Here is a 19189-nt window from a genome sequence, read left to right on the forward strand (position 1 = left end):
CCACCTACAACAAGGTGAACCCCAGGATATGTTTAATTGCCACTGGCCTCACTCTTGACAGATTTAGTCACTGACACACACACACACACACACACACACACACACACACACACACACACACACACACACACATCAAAACCAGTAGGGAGTTTTATCTTCAAAATTTTCTTAGTGTGTAAAGTAATGACTGGAGGGGAGGAGACCCCTTAGTGCCAATCCCCCCCCCCCCCAAAAAAAAAAAAACCGAAAAGGATTATCCAAAACTGGAAGAGAAACGTCTTGGAACTTTCCTCTTGAAAGAATTGAAGTCAAAGGAAGGGGAAGATACAGAAAGAGGCAGGAAGTTCTTAGGTTTTTTTCAATGAAAGATGAAAGGTGTGCTGAATTAATATTTCTCCTTTAAGATTGCATGTATTTAATACTATTTACTTATTATATTTTTATTTAACTATTTTTCTATAGTTATTCGTGGAAAACATGGTACAAAAGCATTTTCTATTTTGATGTCAACATTTTACACGCAAACGTGAGATCTATTTTAAGCAATTTATCTAACTATTCACATCTAGTTACTTTGCTTTTTATAAGTTTATTTAAATACTCATTCGTAGATATTATAGGAAAAATATGCTTATTCTAATGTCGACATTTTACACACACACACACACACACACACACACACACCTTTGTTTACATCTGTTACACGGGAGGTTGCAGCTGAGTCTGAGCTGACTACAGGAGGTTGTTTCTGGGGATTTATTAAATATTCTTCCTCCCAGCCGGCGTGATGGTGTGCGAGAAGTGCCAGAAGAAGTTGGGCAAGGTGAGGGAGTGAAAGAGAAGACGCGCCGCCCTGTATTAGTTGGTGACGGTAATTCCTTGTGGTGCACAGAACGTTTTCCCATAATAGTCTCTCTCTCTCTCTCTCTCTCTCTCTCTCTCTCTCTCTCTCTCTCTCTCTCTCTCTCTCTCTCTCTCTCTCTCTCTCTCTCTCTCATTGTCATTTAGTGAAATATTATAAATTTATGGAAAAATGAACTTGTTTTTTTTACTATAATTGTTGGTATGACTATTGACATTAGTGTTTCATCCGAGGGCTGGCTTAGGTTACAATAGGTAAGATTAAGATTAAATAGTAAGAAGAGGCACGCGGTCCTATTTCCTATTTTTTCGGCTCCTACTACATACAATGTTGGGGGACATGGTGGGTAAGCAGGATTTTCAGGTGGGAAGAGCTAAGATAGAGCCAAATACTGCCTCTTACCACCAAAAATAAATAAGGAGCTGCACTACTGCTGCTGAGGCTTTATTTCATATTTACCGGTTTAGTTAGGTTAGGCTGTTTTAATATTGTGGAGAACAAAACATGGACGTACAGAAAGTAAATTTATATATAATGATAAAATCTTAAACAAAAAATGTATTTACTACTTTATATATATTTATATGACATCATCTATAATTTATCACATTCAGATACTCTCAATATGGTACACAGTTTTCAAGACTACACAGTACACACTGATGCATAACATAAAAACACAGTTGAGGTAGAAAAGTCAGTCAGACAGATGTACACCCAGAGCACATACCGTTGGGTCCCACACTACACTCTCTCTCTCTCTATCTCTCTCTCTCTCTCTCTCTCTCTCTCTCCTCTCTCTCTCTCTCTCTCTCTCTCTCTCTCTCTCTCTCTCTCCTCTCTCTCTCTCTCTCTCTCTCTCTCTCTCTCTCTCTCTCTCTCTCTCTCTCTCTCTGTGAAATTTGTGAAATGAACTAAACAAACTACACCATGGTCTGCATTAGTTTTCATCTTGACAACATAAATTGATGCACATCTGTCTCCGCTCCTTCTCCTTCAGAAATCAAGAGTATTGAATGCCGTGTTTACTTTTTGTCTTTTACTGTTTTTATACCATTGCATACAAGATGACATGAGAGAGAAGGGACTAGATACTGACATAGCAGGTAACAGAGGAAGTTGGAGGCAGCTCATCAAAAACAGCAACCCTGCATAGTGATGGGCTAATAAGCTGACAGTGAAATTTTTACACCAAAAAACTGCTCAGTTAGTCAGCATGAAGTATCCCTCTTTCTTTCTCTCCCCCGTCCTGCTCCTTCACTTGGACAAGTGGACATGTGTGCATCAGTCAAACACCACGTCACTGGAACTGTGGAGTACACAGTTCCATGCAAGGATTTTTGTATTTTTTCATGAATGAGAGAATGACTACTGACATTAATCATTAGGGTTTTGAATAAAATGTACTAAAAGTACATTTAAAAAAAAAAATTGAAAGGCAAAAAGAATCATTACAGTTTATGTTGCTGAGTGAAAATAAGGGATGGTGCAGTTCTACAGTAAACCGCCACTGGTCATTAGTGCAATGTGTGGCTTTACCCAACAATTTCCCTCAGTTTTCATAGTCTTACTGGCTAGCTTTTTATTTAAGTTTATTGAGGTTTATTGAGGTTTATTGAGGTAAGAAGCTTAATATTTACATTATTTGATATTCTTAAGTGTATATGAAGTTGGGGAAAGACAGGGCAGATATAAATAGGAATGTGCATTAAGCAAAAGAAAGACAGGATAAATAAATAGAAGGGACAATGTGCATATTAACTGAAGAAAAGACTGAATGAATATGCATATAAATAATAAAGGAGGTTAGCATGAATCAGCTAGATCATTTTGCTTTCAAGGATTTTTTGTGGCATCATTTATTTGCTGCATGTCGAAGAAAATTTCTAAAATAGACACATGATCTTTCAATAAAGTTAGTGTAATTGTATCTCTAGTATCCTCACAACACAGGTCTCTTTGAATTGTACAGTTTTTTTTTATGTTACAGCCAGCAGTGTCTCATAAGATTGGATCATTGTGTAAATTTTTTAAAGGGTTTGGTTTTCTCAAATACTCATCAGCTCCTTATGGACACAATGAAGCACTTTCTTTTCATAATGAGGCAACCATGAGTAGAACCATGCACATTTCTTTGCTAATTTAGATTGTCCTGGATTTATAAGATTTAGTACTGAGAAGGAATTGACAGCTTGTGTATTAGAACTGGGTCTAGAGCGGAGTGAGGCAGTGTGAGCACATGCAAGAAGATTTTTATTTGCAGAAAAGTCATGGAAAAGACTGTCAAAAAATTACTGTGCAAGACTATCTTAACGAAGGAAGTGAATCATGTGGGATTGTTATTATCAGGGTGTTGTGGAGTGTGTGTAATAATAATGATAATAATAATTATAATAATAACAATAATAATAATAATAATAATAATAATAATAATAATAATAAACTGTTTATTCTTCAGGCAGTTAACAAACTGAAAATGTACAGAGGGGGTGGGGAAATACTTAATATTTATCCTAAAGCTAAGTCTACTAATCTAGAAGGGAAATACTATTGATTGATGGCTCGCACCATGGTGGGAATCATGCTGAGTCTGTACCAGTCCGTGCGTGCGCGCGCGCGCACACACACACACACACACACACACACACACACACACACACACACACACACACACACACACACACACAACACACACACACACACACACACACACACACAAGAACATAAGAAATAAGGGAAGCTGCAAGAAGCGACCAGGCTTACACACGTGTGTGTGTGTGTGAACCAGGTGAGATCTACTTATTTCCATCTGTTATCCCCATCCATAAACTTGTCTAATCTTCTCTTAAAGCTCTCTAGTGTCCTAGCACTAACTACATGATTACTGAGTCCGTTCCACTCATCTACCACTCTATTTGAGAACCAATTTTTTCCTATCTCCTTCCTAAACCTAAATTCACAAAACACAAAATACTTCACAAAACACACACACACACACACACACACGTGTGTGTGTGTGTGTGTGTGTGTGTGTGTGTGTGTGTGTGTGTGTGTGTGTGTGTGTGTGTGTTTTGTAGATCTCACCTGGTTCTTTTTTAGGAAGCAGCAATTATGAGCGGTCTTTCTTTTATCCATTTCTTTGTACCTGGCTGCTCTTCCTCATACATATAAAGATAAGAATAAAGTAAATAGATAAATGAATAGATGAATAAACAAATGACTCCGTTAGACCTGGATTTCATGTTAAGGAAGCTGTTCCAGTTGTGTTTGGTGCATGAGAGGTATGAGTGCTTGTTTGTGAGGCTCACCTGTGTTTACTGCCTCTGGTGTGGCTGTATCTACATTAATTTTGCTTTCTGTACATTTTTATTTATTTATTTATTTTTTCTGTAGAAACAGCATCATGAGTGAGTGTGTTTATCCATCTTATTTTTTTTTTTTTGGGGGGGCTGCTTTTCCTGATACATAACACATAAAAATAATAATAAACAAAATAAATACTATGCCTCACTTGCCCTCCTCCCCTAGGTGATCACTCCGGATACCTGGAAGGACGGGGCACGCAACACGACTGAGAGCGGCGGACGCAAGATTAATGAGAACAAGCTACTCACCAGTAAGAAGAACAGATTCAACCCCTGCACGGTGAGTCTGTGTATGTGTGTGTGTGTGTGTGTGTGTGTGTGTGTGTGTGTGTGTGTGTGTGTGTGTGTGTGTGTGTGTGTGTGTGTGTGTATTATACAGTTGGGAATCTTTTATCAGGAATGTGTTGGACTAGAAGTGTTTTAAATTTTGGATTTTCTTGATTTTTTGTGATACATAGACACACATCTCCTTACAGTGGTGTTATGTTATCAAAACCACATGTAAATTTGGGATTTTGCTTTCTGAAAATGGATCATTCACTAGAAATTTCATGTGCATCATAATCTGAAAATCCATCATGGAACATTCTCATGATTTTGTACAGTGTTGTCACTTGTAATAATACTGTATTGTTTTTGGTACAAAAATGATAAGTTATAGATAATGTTAGTGCACAGAATTTCTCAATTTTATAATTCCTGATAACAAATTCATAACTGGTATTTTTTCATTTTGTTTTTTATCCATGATTATCTCCTTTCCTTTCTTTGTCTCATGCTTTCATTATTGTTATCATCATTGTCATTACTTTACTCGTATCTTTTCTCATTATCATTATTTTCTTTTCTCAGTATTACCTTCTATGTTATTTTTGTGATGTGTTATGTTCTTCACCACAATTGTTCATCAATTTATATTCTTTATTTGTTTATTTGTTTTATTATTGATATTGTTTCATAATTGTCTTCTTTTTCTATTCACTATTGTTATTACTCTTATTTTTCTCATTATTTTTTTCCTTCTTTTGTCATCTCATCACTTATGTTTATAATTGTTATCTCTTCCTTTTTTTCTTTGTTACTTGTTTTTCAGTTTCCCATTGTTATTATTGATATTTCTTCTCTCTTTCACAATGATTTTATTACTTATATTTCACAAAATGAATTGTTGCTTTTCTCTTTTTTTTCCACATTTCTGATTTTCCTCATTACTATTCTCTACTTTTTTTTTTCTCTCTCTCCTCTCCTATCACAGTACTTCATATCACGGTCCTTGCAAGATTGAAGAGAAATTGCCATGTCAAGGAGTCTTTGCTAGATTGAAGAAAAATTTATCTTGGATAGCACTTCACTTTGGATCTTCAAAGCGTTTACTGTTTATTTATTCCCCATTTATTTATTGATTTATTTTTCTTATGTAAGGGGGTCACTGGCCAAGGGAAACAAAAAAGAGAAAAAAATCCCACTGACTTACATTCCAATAACATGTCCTTTATTCTTTGTCATTTGTTATAATTTTCATTATACCAGCTACAGTAAGAAATATCAAGGGAACCTGAAATAGACGTGCATGCAGAGATAACTTTGTTATGCAATGTTTAAGTGTCTACTGGAGTGTCCGAGGTACCAGAACACAAAATTACTGTATTTGATGACTTATAAGACATGCCTTTAAATAAAATTAAAAAAGTCAGAAAATGAGCCTGCATCTTATAAAGCCAAGGTTCAGCTTTGGAGCAGTGGTTAGTGGTAAGTCTGTGGCAACACCAGGTCCTGGAGTGCCTATCAAGTGATGTTGGAGACCATGGAGTGCCATCAGTGGCCCTTAAATCAAACTCCAAATATCTTCACACATGTAAACAAAGCAATGATCACTTCTACACTACAAAAACAACTCGTTTTTGTGAAGTAACAATGTATAACAGGTTGTGCTTACTAGTAATTCACTTAAAATAACACCAGTCAGGAAGAAATTAAGTGATGACGCTTACATTGCATGTACCAAAATAAACTCACGGTCAGTTGCACGCCCACCAAACCTGGTGACACATGCAAGATTCACTGCGTTCCTTAGTGTGGTGCCATTATTCCTTGAAGCTAGACATGAATAGAACAAATTTATTGTCACGAATTTCAATTTTAATAAAAAAATACAATTGTGCTAAATTTCATGATGAATAGAACAAATCTATTTTCACACTTTCTTTTGTGTTAGTAATGTGCCGAATATTTCAAATAAAGATATGTTGTTGAGAATAAGGTAAATCTATTTTCACACATCCTTATGCTTTGAAAATGTACTAAAATATTATAACTAGAATTACGTGTAGAATGATGATAAAAAAACATGATGTACAAACTTTATTACCTTTCTGGCCTCTGACTGTGTCACTTCGTATGCCATGTTTGTTGACATCTCACAGTAGGATTAGTGTAATGACCAGTGTTGGCAGGTCCTAGTAAATATTAAAGTTTCTAAATGTAAAATGTTGGGATCTAAGGATCTGAATACATATGAGAAGGCTTCAAATATCAGGTGAAAATGAAACCCTTCACTTCATATTCACAGCTTAAACACACTTATTTATTTATTTAATTATTTATTTTATTTTATTTTATTTTATTTTATTTTATTTTATTTTATTTTATTTATTTATTTATTTATTTATTTATTTATTTATATTTTTTATTTATTTATTTATTTTCAAAGCCTGCCCAAATTGAGGTGCGTCTTATAAGCCTCTCTGCCTTATAAGCCGTCAAATACAGTAGCACGACTTGCCATTTCCAGCAGCTCACACCATTGTTCCAGTTCTTGTTTCTCTCTCTCTCTCTCTCTCTCTCTCTCTCTCTCTCTCTCTCTCTCTCTCTCTCTCTCTCTCTCTCTCTCTCTCTCTCTCTCTCTCTCTCTCTCTCTCTCTCTCTCTCTCTCTCTCTCTCTCTCTCTCTCTCTCTCTCTCTCTCTCTCTCTCTCTCTCTCTCTCTCTCTCTCTCTCTCTCTCTCTCTCTCTCTCTCTCTCTCTCTCTCTCTCTCTCTCTCTCTCTCTCTCTCTCTCTCTCTCTCTCTCTCTCTCTCTCTCTCTCTCTCTCTCTCTCTCTCTCTCTCTCTCTCTCTCTCTCTCTCTCTCTCTCCAGTGTCCATTTGGTATTGTGTTGGTTTATTGAATTGGTCAAATTGTGTAGTACAGTATTTCCTGAGATGATGCAAAAATGTTAGCAGGTTGTGTTAAACAGAGGCAGAAAACAGACCTTTGCAGATATGTAGAGAAAGGCAAGACTTATCATGGTTTGTGATACCAAACTTTGACTGGTTTGAAAATTGAACTAACTAGAATATCACATTATCTTTTACTTTCTTATTATTTGTTTTATCTTATGTGGAAGTCCAAACACAAAGCTTTGTATTTTCTGTTTACTTTTAATTCACTTGAATAAGACTTTGTTTTAAGAAAATCTTAGTACAGTCAGGAAAATGCATCTAAATTTTCTCTCACTTCAAAATAAGTCCACCAAATCCTTCATTGTGGTCTTGACCTTCAGGGACCACCCTTAGGGAAGGAGGTTAGAGTTCAGAGAGACCAGTCTGTGAGTAAGGATGAGATATCACATGTGGCAACCACCCCATTCCTTCAGTTTAGGGCAACAGTAGCTCGTTCATAAGCTGGGTGGTGTACTCTCTGCCAATAGTCCTCAGCAACCTGAGTACAGTTTGATCCTACACCTATCAGGTTGCAGAAAGAACACTACTGAGCTATGAAGCACACCTTATTTGTTTGAATAAATGTCTCAGCTTGTACAAATCCTCCAATTCAGTTTATCCATGAGTTAAACACATTTAGGCAGCCCTTATGGTGTGAGGGCTTGTGAACTCTCCTCAGAGCAAAGACAATCTCTGTTCAGGACTGGGACTGAATGGAGACAATGTGGATTGCCTTACTTTCCAACTGCAAACCTTGTGTCAAGATGCCTAAAGCCAGTGTGGCATGACATCTGGCTCATCCCTAGCCATTGGGGAGACTTTCATTCCACAATGGATTAATTTAGACTGATAGTATTAATAGTGATACTTGCATAGGCTTCATCCTAGCTGACACGCACATTGATTCTCCATCACCATGCCTGCTCCTCCCACAGTCCCCGGTTCGCGGAGTGCAGGATCTGCCGCAGCAAGGTGCACCAGGCCGGCTCTCAACTTCTGCCAGGGGTGTGCCTACAAAAAGGGAATCTGTGCCATGTGTGGCAAAAAGATCCTGGACACCACAAACTACCGCCAGTCTTCTGCTTAGTGTGTGATGTGTGTGTGTATGTGTGTGTGTGTGTACATAGCTGAATGTTTAATTTAGATCAGACAGAGGAAAGCATTTTGTTTAAAAGTGCATATTTACTAATGTGTAGAATGTACAGACACTCCCTGACTTATGAACATCTGGAGATATGAACAAGAATCCCTGCAAGTCCACATTCTGTTTGTCACTCCACTGCAGGTTCAAATTCACTATGCACCTCCTACCCAGTGCCACTTTTGGCCACTATCCATGCCAGGCAACAGTGTGGCAGAGGAAAGAGGCACCTTGTTGTTTACATGACATTTACAGTAGTAGTACAATATTTGTACAGTTTATTAATCTGATTTGTTTAGTTTAATTGTTATCACTGTGTAATAGACGGTATTGTTTTGACACAACTTTTTTATATTACCTAGACAAAATATTTTACAAAATAACGACTTACAAATGGTCATCTGGAACCTAACTCGTTCATAAGCCAGGTGGTGTCTGTACTGAGTCTTTGAGATTAGGTGTCAGTTATAAATGAACAGATTTATAATGTAAGGATAAGTTCTCTAGTATTACGGGCTATGATCTTAGGAGGAATCAGATAGTGGGTGGGGAGTTGGGTCAGAAATATTATATATTACATCCAGACAATGCAAATGACTAAAGAGAAGTTTTTATAATGCCATTTTTTTTACTCATACAACTAAAGCAGAATTTTTGTGAAGTAATAATCTTGATACTCTGTAATTTATTTATGTAATATTTAATAAAACACAAAACTTATATTAATATTTTGTCCCTTGTTGATATATTATGCATGTGTAGACATGCAAAGATGAAAATAGAAGACAAAAAAAGAAAAAAAAACTTTCATCATAGAGCTAATATTAGTATCTGGGATGGATTGATGAGAAGTGTACAGGAACTGAAACGAAATACTCGATAAATATATAGAAAAGAGTAATATATTAATGGAAGGAAAGACAAAAAATAAATACACAGTATATAGAGAGAAAGAGTGTTTATTAACTGAATGAAAGACAAGATGAATATTGGGGTGTACATTAACTGAAGTAAGACAGGATAAATATATAGAAAGAGGGATTTACATTAATAGAAGGAAAGGCAGGATAAGTATGCAGTGTAGGAAGGAGTGTACATTAAATGAAGGAAAGACCAGGTAAATTATAGAGGGAAATAATGTAAAGATGAGATAAATATATTTAGAAAAGATTAACATACATTAAGTGAAACAAAGACAGGATAAATATATAGAGGAGAGTGTAGTGCATAAACTGAAGGAAGGGATAAATATAGAAGAAAGAGGATGCATTAATTAAAGGAAAGACAGGATGAACATATAGATAAGAAGATAGAACTACAGGAATTTAGCACAAGTCAACTAGGTCAGCAAGCCTTTAGTATTTATTGTAGCAAAGAGATGCAGTCAGTCTATCATGGTGCTCCTCACGTGGCTGTCAAGTGGTGCAGTGTTGGGTGTGTTGCCTGGCCTCCCTCACTCGCCAGCCACTCCCAAACTAAACTGTGATGTGGTGATGTGGGGTATGCAAGCCTTCCTCTGTGGTGGTGATGAGTGGTGGAGAGGCTGTCATCACCATCATCATCATCACCACCACCACCACCACCATCATCATCATCATCAAACTACCCTATTATTCCACTGCAGTCTTCTTCAACCTCCACTCATCTCTACTGACTTTGTTGTGTTTCAGGCCCGCCCCAGCAAAACTTCGTATTTCATCTCTCCATCCAGTGTTTGGTGAAAATTGAAGGTCTTAAAAGAAAAGGAGAGAACTTTTTCTTTCTCTTTTTAATGTTAGATGATTGTTCCCCCTAATCACATCTTACGTTTTTTTCTTTTCATTTTTTTTTTTTACTACAGCCTCTTTAATAGTTTTGTTGATCAGAAAGAATAAAATTAACTTCCTACTCTCTCTCTCTCTCTCTCTCTCTCTCTCTCTCTCTCTCTCTCTCTCTCTCTCTCTCTTACAAACTATACGTTGCTCTAAATGTCAACAAAAAATTACCATAGCAAGCATTAAAAGAGTTAACACAAGTAAGAAGTGTGGTAAGTAAGAGAAAGAATCGTAAAATTTAAGGGGAAGAGGCTCTAAGCTTAATTAAGTGATATAGATTGAAAACTTTGGACACAAAAGTTGAGAAAGAAAATTAAAAAAAAGTAGGGACTAAAAAGATATATATAAAAGTTTGAGAAAGAAAGAAAAATCAAAGATCACTACATTAATCAAAGAAGTTAAGCTTTTTAGTGTTCATCTGAGCGTCCCCTCACTCTCTCTCTCTCTCTCTCTCTCTCTCTCTCTCTCTCCACATACACATCACTCACACGCCCCCATCACGTCACCCCACAACTCCACATCACGACAAATTAGTCACGGGGGCGGGAAAAAAGCCAGGCACAGGAGGCACGCGGAGGAAATAAATAAATGCGTAAGCAGGACAAAAAGCTGAGCGGGCCACCACCAGCCTGCGTGTGGTGGTTCTCAGGGACAATTAGGTCTCGCTGAATCGCTCCCTACTTGCTGTCTGGGAATATGTACGGTTGTAGTTGTGGTTATCTGTGATTGTTGATGTTGTTGTTGTCGTTGTTGTTAATGGTGATGGTGGTGGTGGTAAAAAAAAAAAACGTATTTTAGTTTATACGTGTGTTTCGGTAAGAATAAAATACTTGTAGTTGTTGTAGTGGCAGTATAAGTAGTAATAGTAGTAGTAATAGATGCTGAAGGTGTTATTTTATTTATTTATGATTTTTTTTTTGTAAGCATTGGAAGCTGTACTCTCTCTCTCTCTCTCTCTCTCTCTCTCTCTCTCTCTCTCTCTCATTAATTCGTGGTTCATTAATTGAAAGAGCTTTTCTTTTCGTTTACTGCATTTTTTTCTGTTTTACTTTTTAATGTTCGAATTATATACTAAAGGCTGTAAAGAATGTAACTATGCAGTTATTCTATGAGCTAAAATTATAAACAAACCACTTTTCCTTTTCACTTTCTTTTTCTTTTCAGTCCTTTCTTTTCATTTTTATTTATTTTTTTCAGGCATTTATTTTCCTTTTGTCTTATTCTTTGTTTCTTCTTCCTATCTTCCGTCCACTCACCCTCACTCAGTATCTCGTCTGCATGAAGTTTCTCTCCGCTCGTCCTCACTTCTCTACCACACACATCCCTCACCCCCGCAACTCCTCCATCTCTCCTCCTCCTCCTCATCCCTCAGGCCCTTCCTTTCTTCACCGCCTCCTTCCCTCCATGCCTCCGTGACCGGTTCCTAATAAAATCTTCCTTGCTATGTAGGTCTCCTTTCTTCCTCCATCCATCCATCCATACATACATTTCATTCGATCGTGGTCTTCTTTTTAGTCTTACACCTCTCACAGTTATCTTTTTTCACTGCTCTTCCTTGCTCTTGTATCCAGGACTTGTATCTTCAGACTCTAATTATTCCATTCCTAGTTTTCCATCCTTTCTTTCCCCGTCCGTCCATTCATCTCATTTTTGGTCTTCCTTTTAGTCTTACACCTCTCACAGTTATCTTCTTCATCACGTTCTTGATCTTCACTATCTTTATACGTAACACTCGCCTCACTTTCCATTCAATTCCTACTTATTATTTCCTTCCATTTTTCACCTCTTTTCCTTTTAACAGGCTCTAGTGGAAGTTACTGGTGTTTTTTTTTAAGGGTGTTTTGTAGATTCCAGTGATGGTTTAGTAAGTATTGCGCATTACCAGTGGGGAAAAGACTTTTATGAGCCCGATTATTTATTTCGGAACTTTTGAAAAAATACCGTAGTTATCCTTTTCACCATTCCTTCTTCTCTCGTTTTCTTCGCTGGGTTAGACATTATTTCTGCTCTATGTTCTTAATTTAAGTTCTTCCTTGCACATCTCTCTCTCTCTCTCTCTCTCTCTCTCTCTCTCTCTCTCTCTCTCTCTCTCTCTCTCTCTCTCTCTCTCTCTTGCCCTATTTCTTATCACTAATTATTGTACCATATTTTTCCTCACAAAAATTGCCATTATCCATCTTGTGAACTTTCATTTTCTTTCTTTATAACTTATTTCCCTCTTCTCTCTCTCTCTCTCTCTCTCTCTCTCTCTCTCTCTCTCTCTCTCTCTCTCTCTCTCTCTCTCTCTCTCCGTTTTCTTTCTCTCAAGTTTATGGTTGTTTATTCTTTTAATTTCACCACCGCTCTCTCTCTCTCTCTCTCTCTCTCTCTCTCTCTTCTCTCCCTCTCTCTCTCTCTCTCTCTCTCTCTCTCTCTCTCTCACGAAATATCTCTACTAAAGTTACTCCACTTGGCACGCTCACGCCCACTTCATCTCTCTCTCTCTCTCTCTCTCTCTCTCTCTCTCTCTCTCTCTCTCTCTCTCTCTCTCTCTCTCTCATCGTTTTCTTTTGTATATTTTTCGATTTTCTCTTTTTATCTGTTATGATCTATATATATATATATATATATATATATATATATATATATATATATATATATATATATATATATATATATATATATATATATATTTTTTTTTTTTTTTTTTTCTATTTTACCAACGTATTTTGCGCCAATGAGAGAGAGAGAGAGAGAGAGAGAGAGAGAGAGAGAGAGAGAGAGAGAGAGAGAGAGAGAGAGAGAGAGAGAGATGGGGAGGGGAGTAAGATTATGTACGTACACACCCTATAAAAAAATCTAGAGAGAAAAAAAAGAAAACAAAACAAAAATGACTAAACGAATACAAATTATCAAACAAAAAAGTAATTCACTGAAAAAAAAAGGTTCTGACTCTCGAGGGAAGTCAGGAGAGAGAGAGAGAGAGAGAGAGAGAGAGAGAGAGAGAGAGAGAGAGAGAGAGAGAGAGAGAGAGAGAGAGAGAGAGAGATCGTATCCCACAAACCACGGCCTCAGGAAGCCAAGATCTCATGCATTTCTAACTTTCCTATTTCAGCAGGATACAATATGAAGCAAACCGCGCCGAACCTTCCCTACACCCTCCTGCAGCGCCCCCGGCAGTAGAGGAGACCCTAAACCTTACGTAACCTTACTGAACGTAACCTAATCTAACGAAATGTAACCTAGTCTAACGTAACGTAATGTAACCAAACTTAACGTAATAATGACATTGCTACTACTGCAACTACTACTACTACTACTACTACTACTACTACTACTACTACTACTACTACTACTACTAATAATAATAATAATAATAATAATAATAACAATAATAGTAGTAATAATAACAATAACAACAACAATTAAAGATATATCCACCAACAAACCATTTGCACATACAATGAAACATCAGGAAAAATTGTTGTCTTAGTTTACAATAATTATTTTGCGCTAATATAAATACAAAATAATAAATAAAAAAAAAAAAAAAAACACAAGTAAAACAGATAAGATCATTTTAAACATTAAGAAACGTAACCTAACCTCACATCACGTAACCTAACCTAACCTAACCTAACCTAACCTAACCTAACCTAACACCTTCCAGGACGCTGTAATGCTAACTCCACTATGATTAATCCTAGTCTTGCTTCGGGAGTCCTATACATACATTCCTTACGTCCGTCCTTCGCAGCCAGTCTATTGAAGGGCCCCGTGATAGGATCTGGGCGAGGGGGCGGGGCGGGAGTGTATATCTTACGCGGAGGGTAGTTATCGTACATCACTCCCTCGGTAATTACAGGAAGATGTTCGTTTCATGCTCTCTACTAACGTGTTTTCGGGTGATCTCCATTACTCTTGGCGCTGCAGTGTTTACAGACGTCTCTATCGAGGTGGTGATGGCTGGCTGGTTGGCTGATTGGCTGGCTGTATGGTTGACTGGCTGGCTGGCTGACTGACTGGCTGGTTGGCTGGTTGTCTGGCTGAGTTGCTGACTAACTGACTGACTGGTTGGTTGACTGGCTGACTGGTTGACTGGGTGGCTGACCGGTTGAGTAGTTGGTTGGTTGGATGGTTGGCTGGCTGACTGGCTGGTTAATTGGCTGACTGGCTGAATGGGTGACTGGCTGGCTAGCTGGTTGACTAGCTGGATAGTTAGTTGAATAGATGGTTAGTTGACTGGCTGACTGGTTGACTGGTTGACTGGCTGACTGACTGGGTGACTGGCTGACTGGCTGGCTGGCTGACTGGGTGACTGGCTGGCTGGATGGGTGACTGGCTGACTGGCTGGCTGGCTGAGAAGATGCATGACTAAACCTTGACTTTTTTTTATTTTTCTGTTTCTCCTTAGCATATTTCACTGCTTTCCGTCTCCTTAGTCATGCTACCTTTGTTGTCTTGCTCTTCATTTCTACCGTCTTTATTTCTCTTTTTCACTCGAGTACCTCTTCTTTCTTCTCAGTTTTTGCTCCTCCTCTCTTCATCGTCTTCATTCCATTAGCTTTGTTTCTATTTCTCATTCCCTCTCTCATCTTCGCTCTCGCTACCTCCCTTTTTTCCTCCTCATTCCTCTATTTCTGTTTCTCTTCTTCCCTCCCTCTCTTCCCCTTACTCCCTACCTCTCTTGTTGTTGTTGGGCAGGTAGGACACGATTTGCCCTGCCAACGAAGCCGGGTTGCTGCTGCTACTACACTGAGCCTAGCATTAGAGGCAAGGAAGGACGGCAAGCAAACCCGATCACCCAAGCCTCTCTTCTCTTTCTTCTCTTTACTCTCATTCCCTTCCTCTTCTTTACTCTCTTTACTCTTCTTTACTTTACTCTTCTTTACTCAAATCCTTCTTCTTCTCACTTCCTTTTCTTCTTCTCTTCCTTTTCTTCACGTCACTCCTCTTCTTTACTTCTTCCTCTTCCTCCTCACTCTACTCTTTCTCTTCTCCATCCTCCTCCCCCTTCTTCTCTCTTGCTCTTCACTTCCTTGATTCGTTTTTTTGTTTGTTTTTTCGTGTACATTTCACACACACACACACACACACACACACACAGTCTCTCTCTCTCTCTCTCTCTCTCTCTCTCTCTCTCTCTCTCTCTCTCTCTCTCTCTCTCTCTCTCTCTCTCTCTCTCTCGTCTCAGTGATGCTATCTCCTTTTCTTATTCTTTATTCTACTTCATGTTCATTTCTCCTCTTCTTCGTGCACTTCCTTCTTCTCCTCACTTCCACCTTTCCTTTTTGTTCTTCACTCCACTTCCTCTCTTCGTCTTCCTCACTTCACTCCTCCACTTCTTCCCTTTCACATTTCACTCCCTGTCATCCTCATCCTCCCCCCCTCCTCTTCTGCTCTTCACTCCCGCCCTCCCTTTCTCTTCGTTCTATTTTAATTCTTCTCTTCCTCACTCCTCTTCGCTCCACATTTTTGTACTACCTTCTCATCCACTCCTGCCACGGAATCCACTGGTCCAGCTCTCTCTCTCTCTCTCTCTCTCTCTCTCTCTCTCTCTCTCTCTCTCTCTCTCTCTCTCTCTCTCTCTCTCTCTCTCTCTCTCTCTCCACACACGTCTCTTTGTGTTCAGTGCACGCCTCGCCCCTTATCTCCCCGCCCCTATTGCTGTCGCGGACCTGAAGGCGGCCTCTATGTACTCTTAAAAGGCAAGTTATCAGCGGTGTTCCTCAGGGTTATGTTCCGTCACCTCTTCCCTTATTCATGTCCATCATTTCTTTACCTCCCCGTCGTGTCTCATTTGCAGGGTCGCGGTGCTGTGGTTCTGTCGCGGTGGTGAGGGCGGTGGTTGTCCTTCAAAGGGGCCGTAAGTTGTCGGGTTGTTGTGAGTGGTGTTCCTCAGGGTTGTGTATGTGCTGTCATCTCTTCTATTACTCAGGTGTATCTTCATTTTTTTTTTTTGTTTTCATTTTTCCCTGGTACCTTTCCGTCATGTCTCATTTGCTGCTTCACTCATCTCTCTCAGTAGGACCGTGGCGTGTTGAGGTGTTGAAGTGTTGAAGTGTGTGTGGTGTTCCTCAATCTACCTAGTGCTGTTATGGTTTTTTTTTTTTTTTTCAGTGTTTTCGCCATTAATACTTGCTGCCTAATGTATTCCTCCGCTTTGTCCCCTTTACTCCCGTACATGAACTTTTATAAATGCACGGGAGAGTAAGAAGATAAGAGACAGGCCTAGTATGCTCAGTCTTTCCTCCATCATTAATCTCCTCCACTTGACGTATTTTGTTAGTTGCCCCCATTACTTCCTTAAAAAAAATAAAAAAAAATGTGTAGCTATCTATCATAAAGGTGGAGAAAATAAGAAGAGGAATATTTATTTATTTACTTTTATTTACATATTGATTAATTTATCATTTTATGTAAGAGGGGCTCCGGGAAAGGACAACAAAGGATCTGAAAATAAAAAGAAAAAACCCACTAAGGGTGCCAGTCGCCAAAGAGTAGTTTAAATGAATTATCCGAAATTATAAGGGAAATTATTATTCAGTCATCAGAAATACAACAGTGATTCTTTCAGCCGCCAGCGGATAGATTTACCTGTGATTGAGAATCACTGGTGTAGAGTTACAATATGAAAGCGGAAAAAACAAGACGTAGCTAATTATTAAAACCGATTAAAGCAAAGTCAGTGAGAGCCGTTGGAAAGAGAGAACTCCCGCCACAATGCCGCGTCACGTTACAATGTTGCTGTTTCTGTTTGTCGTGTGGTTTTGTGGCCTCGGCAGCAGCTACTGATTGAAGACATGCGATCCTGTTCCTCCCTGTGTAGCGCTGCAAACCATGAATCATTTAACGTATTACTGGGGACTTGCTTTTAACCCATTCAGTACTGTCTACAATTTTTCGCCTTCAAAAGATAATCCGTTGTTAATGAAGATGAAAACGTGAAGACATAACTGTGCAAATAACAAACTAAACCTGATTATAAAAAGGGTCATCCAAAACTTGATAAAACTACTAAACTGTATACAGAATATAATGAAACTCATACCACGGCGCTGAAAGGGTTAATCATGGTAAGAGGAGTCCATGTTTTAAGGAACACACCACATTCTTAAACGTCACGACGCTTTATCTTCCAGAATAACAACAGCTCATGCAAATTTCAAGACATTTCTTTAATTCTGGACAATTACTTTGGTCTTTGGAAACTGGGACCTTCAGTGGGCCTTTATCTTCTGCCTTTCTGTAGCACTCGGCCAGAGACCTTCTTACATAAAAAAAAAAAAAAGTTATTCTATTTTTCCAAGGCAGTTTTCGTGATTCTGCATCATCACTGAGAAAAACACCCACGAGAACTCGACTAATCATCCCTGTGGCCTTTCAGAACACTCCTCGCAAGAAATCAAGGCGTTCAAGAATATGGGTCATGGCCTGCACACCTCCTCTGCACCACACCAAGGACACGACCATGTAGCAGAGCACCAAGGAAAGTAAATAGTCCTTGAGGAACACCAAATCGCTCCTTCCTATCCCACTACCAAACAAGATAGAATGATGGTCTTGTCTTGTCTTGTGTTGTCTTCTGTTGCATGATAGTGGAGTGTACTAGTTTTCACTCGGACGAACCTTCCTCTTCGGCCATCCAGAAGCAGAGGGAAGAAAAGGAAAGTCCAGCCCATCACCTCTTGCTAATAGAGACCCAGAGAGGCACCTGAACTGGGCCCATATACTAAAAAAAAATTCGCTCTCTCACCAGGTAAAAAGTTACGAAATCACAAGGGAACACAAAGGAAGACAAACAGCAACAAACCTTGAAGTTCTCACTAGGCTGTATGTATAACTATCCTACACTAACTATTAACGAAAAAGACAGGATAGGAAAGTAGAGGGCTGAATAAGCAAAGCAGAACGAAGACAAACAGCAACAGATCTTGAGGTCCTGACTAAGCTGTATGTGTAACTGTCCTACACTAACTACGAGTGGAAGAGACAGGATAGCAGAATAGAAGGCTGAATAGCAAAGAAGAAGGTTGGTTAGCAAAGTAAAATAGAGAAATATTCTTTCGGATGATAGAAAGCAGGGAAGAGAGGAAGGGATGGTGGATAAATGAACTGGAAGATAAAAATTGATAGAAAAAGAGATTAAAGGTTGTGAAATTAATCGGTTGTGTAGCAGGATAATTTTTCGGCCGACGAAGGGAAGGGAAGACAGGAGAGGATGGCGGACAGATGAATAAAGCGGCAAAAATGGGGTGAAAAAGAAGCTAAAGGTCGTAAAATTCGTTGTTTTTCGAACCCTACAGAGATAATTAGACAGGATCTCGTCGATATTTCCCTTAACTGTGATGTAATTTCCTTGTTAAACTACTTCCAAAACCATAAAAAAAAAAAATCACCGTTGAAAAAAAAAAAAAGATGAATAAAACAATAACCTCCATTAGTGCACACTGAAGACGCTGGGAAACACGATGTACACAGACCATCTTCACCAGTGTCCTGCTGAGACTTGGCATCAAAGCTTGGTTGTTTCTTTCATATGTGCCACGATTTGCAAAGCTGTCTGTTAATTGTGTAACTTGAATGGATAAACTAAACTTACACAGGGAGTTAAAACAGCATTCGTTCTAAGGTAATGGTATATCCCACACCCGAGATTGTGCTTAGTAGTTAGCTCGTTTTGCCATAGGTCTTGTTCTCTACTTGATGATGCTTGCTAAACATATTTCTAACACTTTATTAGTTGGCTTGATAACACATAAAATGACGTAAAGATTTTTTATAGTATACCAAGTTTATTTATTTATTTATGTGTGTGTGTGTGTGTGT

General features: G+C 38.6%; 1 protein-coding gene across 1 annotated transcript; it reads left to right on the top strand.

The window, feature by feature from the left end:
- The first annotated feature begins 666 nt into the window (after positions 1 to 666).
- Positions 667 to 9290, top strand: LOC135104888 (cysteine-rich PDZ-binding protein-like). Its single transcript, XM_064012611.1, is given in 4 exon segments — positions 667 to 823; positions 4391 to 4515; positions 8362 to 8407; positions 8409 to 9290. Coding segments are annotated over 4 exon segments (312 nt in total). The 5' UTR covers positions 667 to 787; the 3' UTR covers positions 8514 to 9290.
- The last annotated feature ends 9899 nt before the right edge of the window (positions 9291 to 19189 follow it).

Source organism: Scylla paramamosain, chromosome 11 (genome assembly GCF_035594125.1).
Source record: "Scylla paramamosain isolate STU-SP2022 chromosome 11, ASM3559412v1, whole genome shotgun sequence".
NCBI lineage: Eukaryota > Metazoa > Arthropoda > Malacostraca > Decapoda > Portunidae > Scylla > Scylla paramamosain.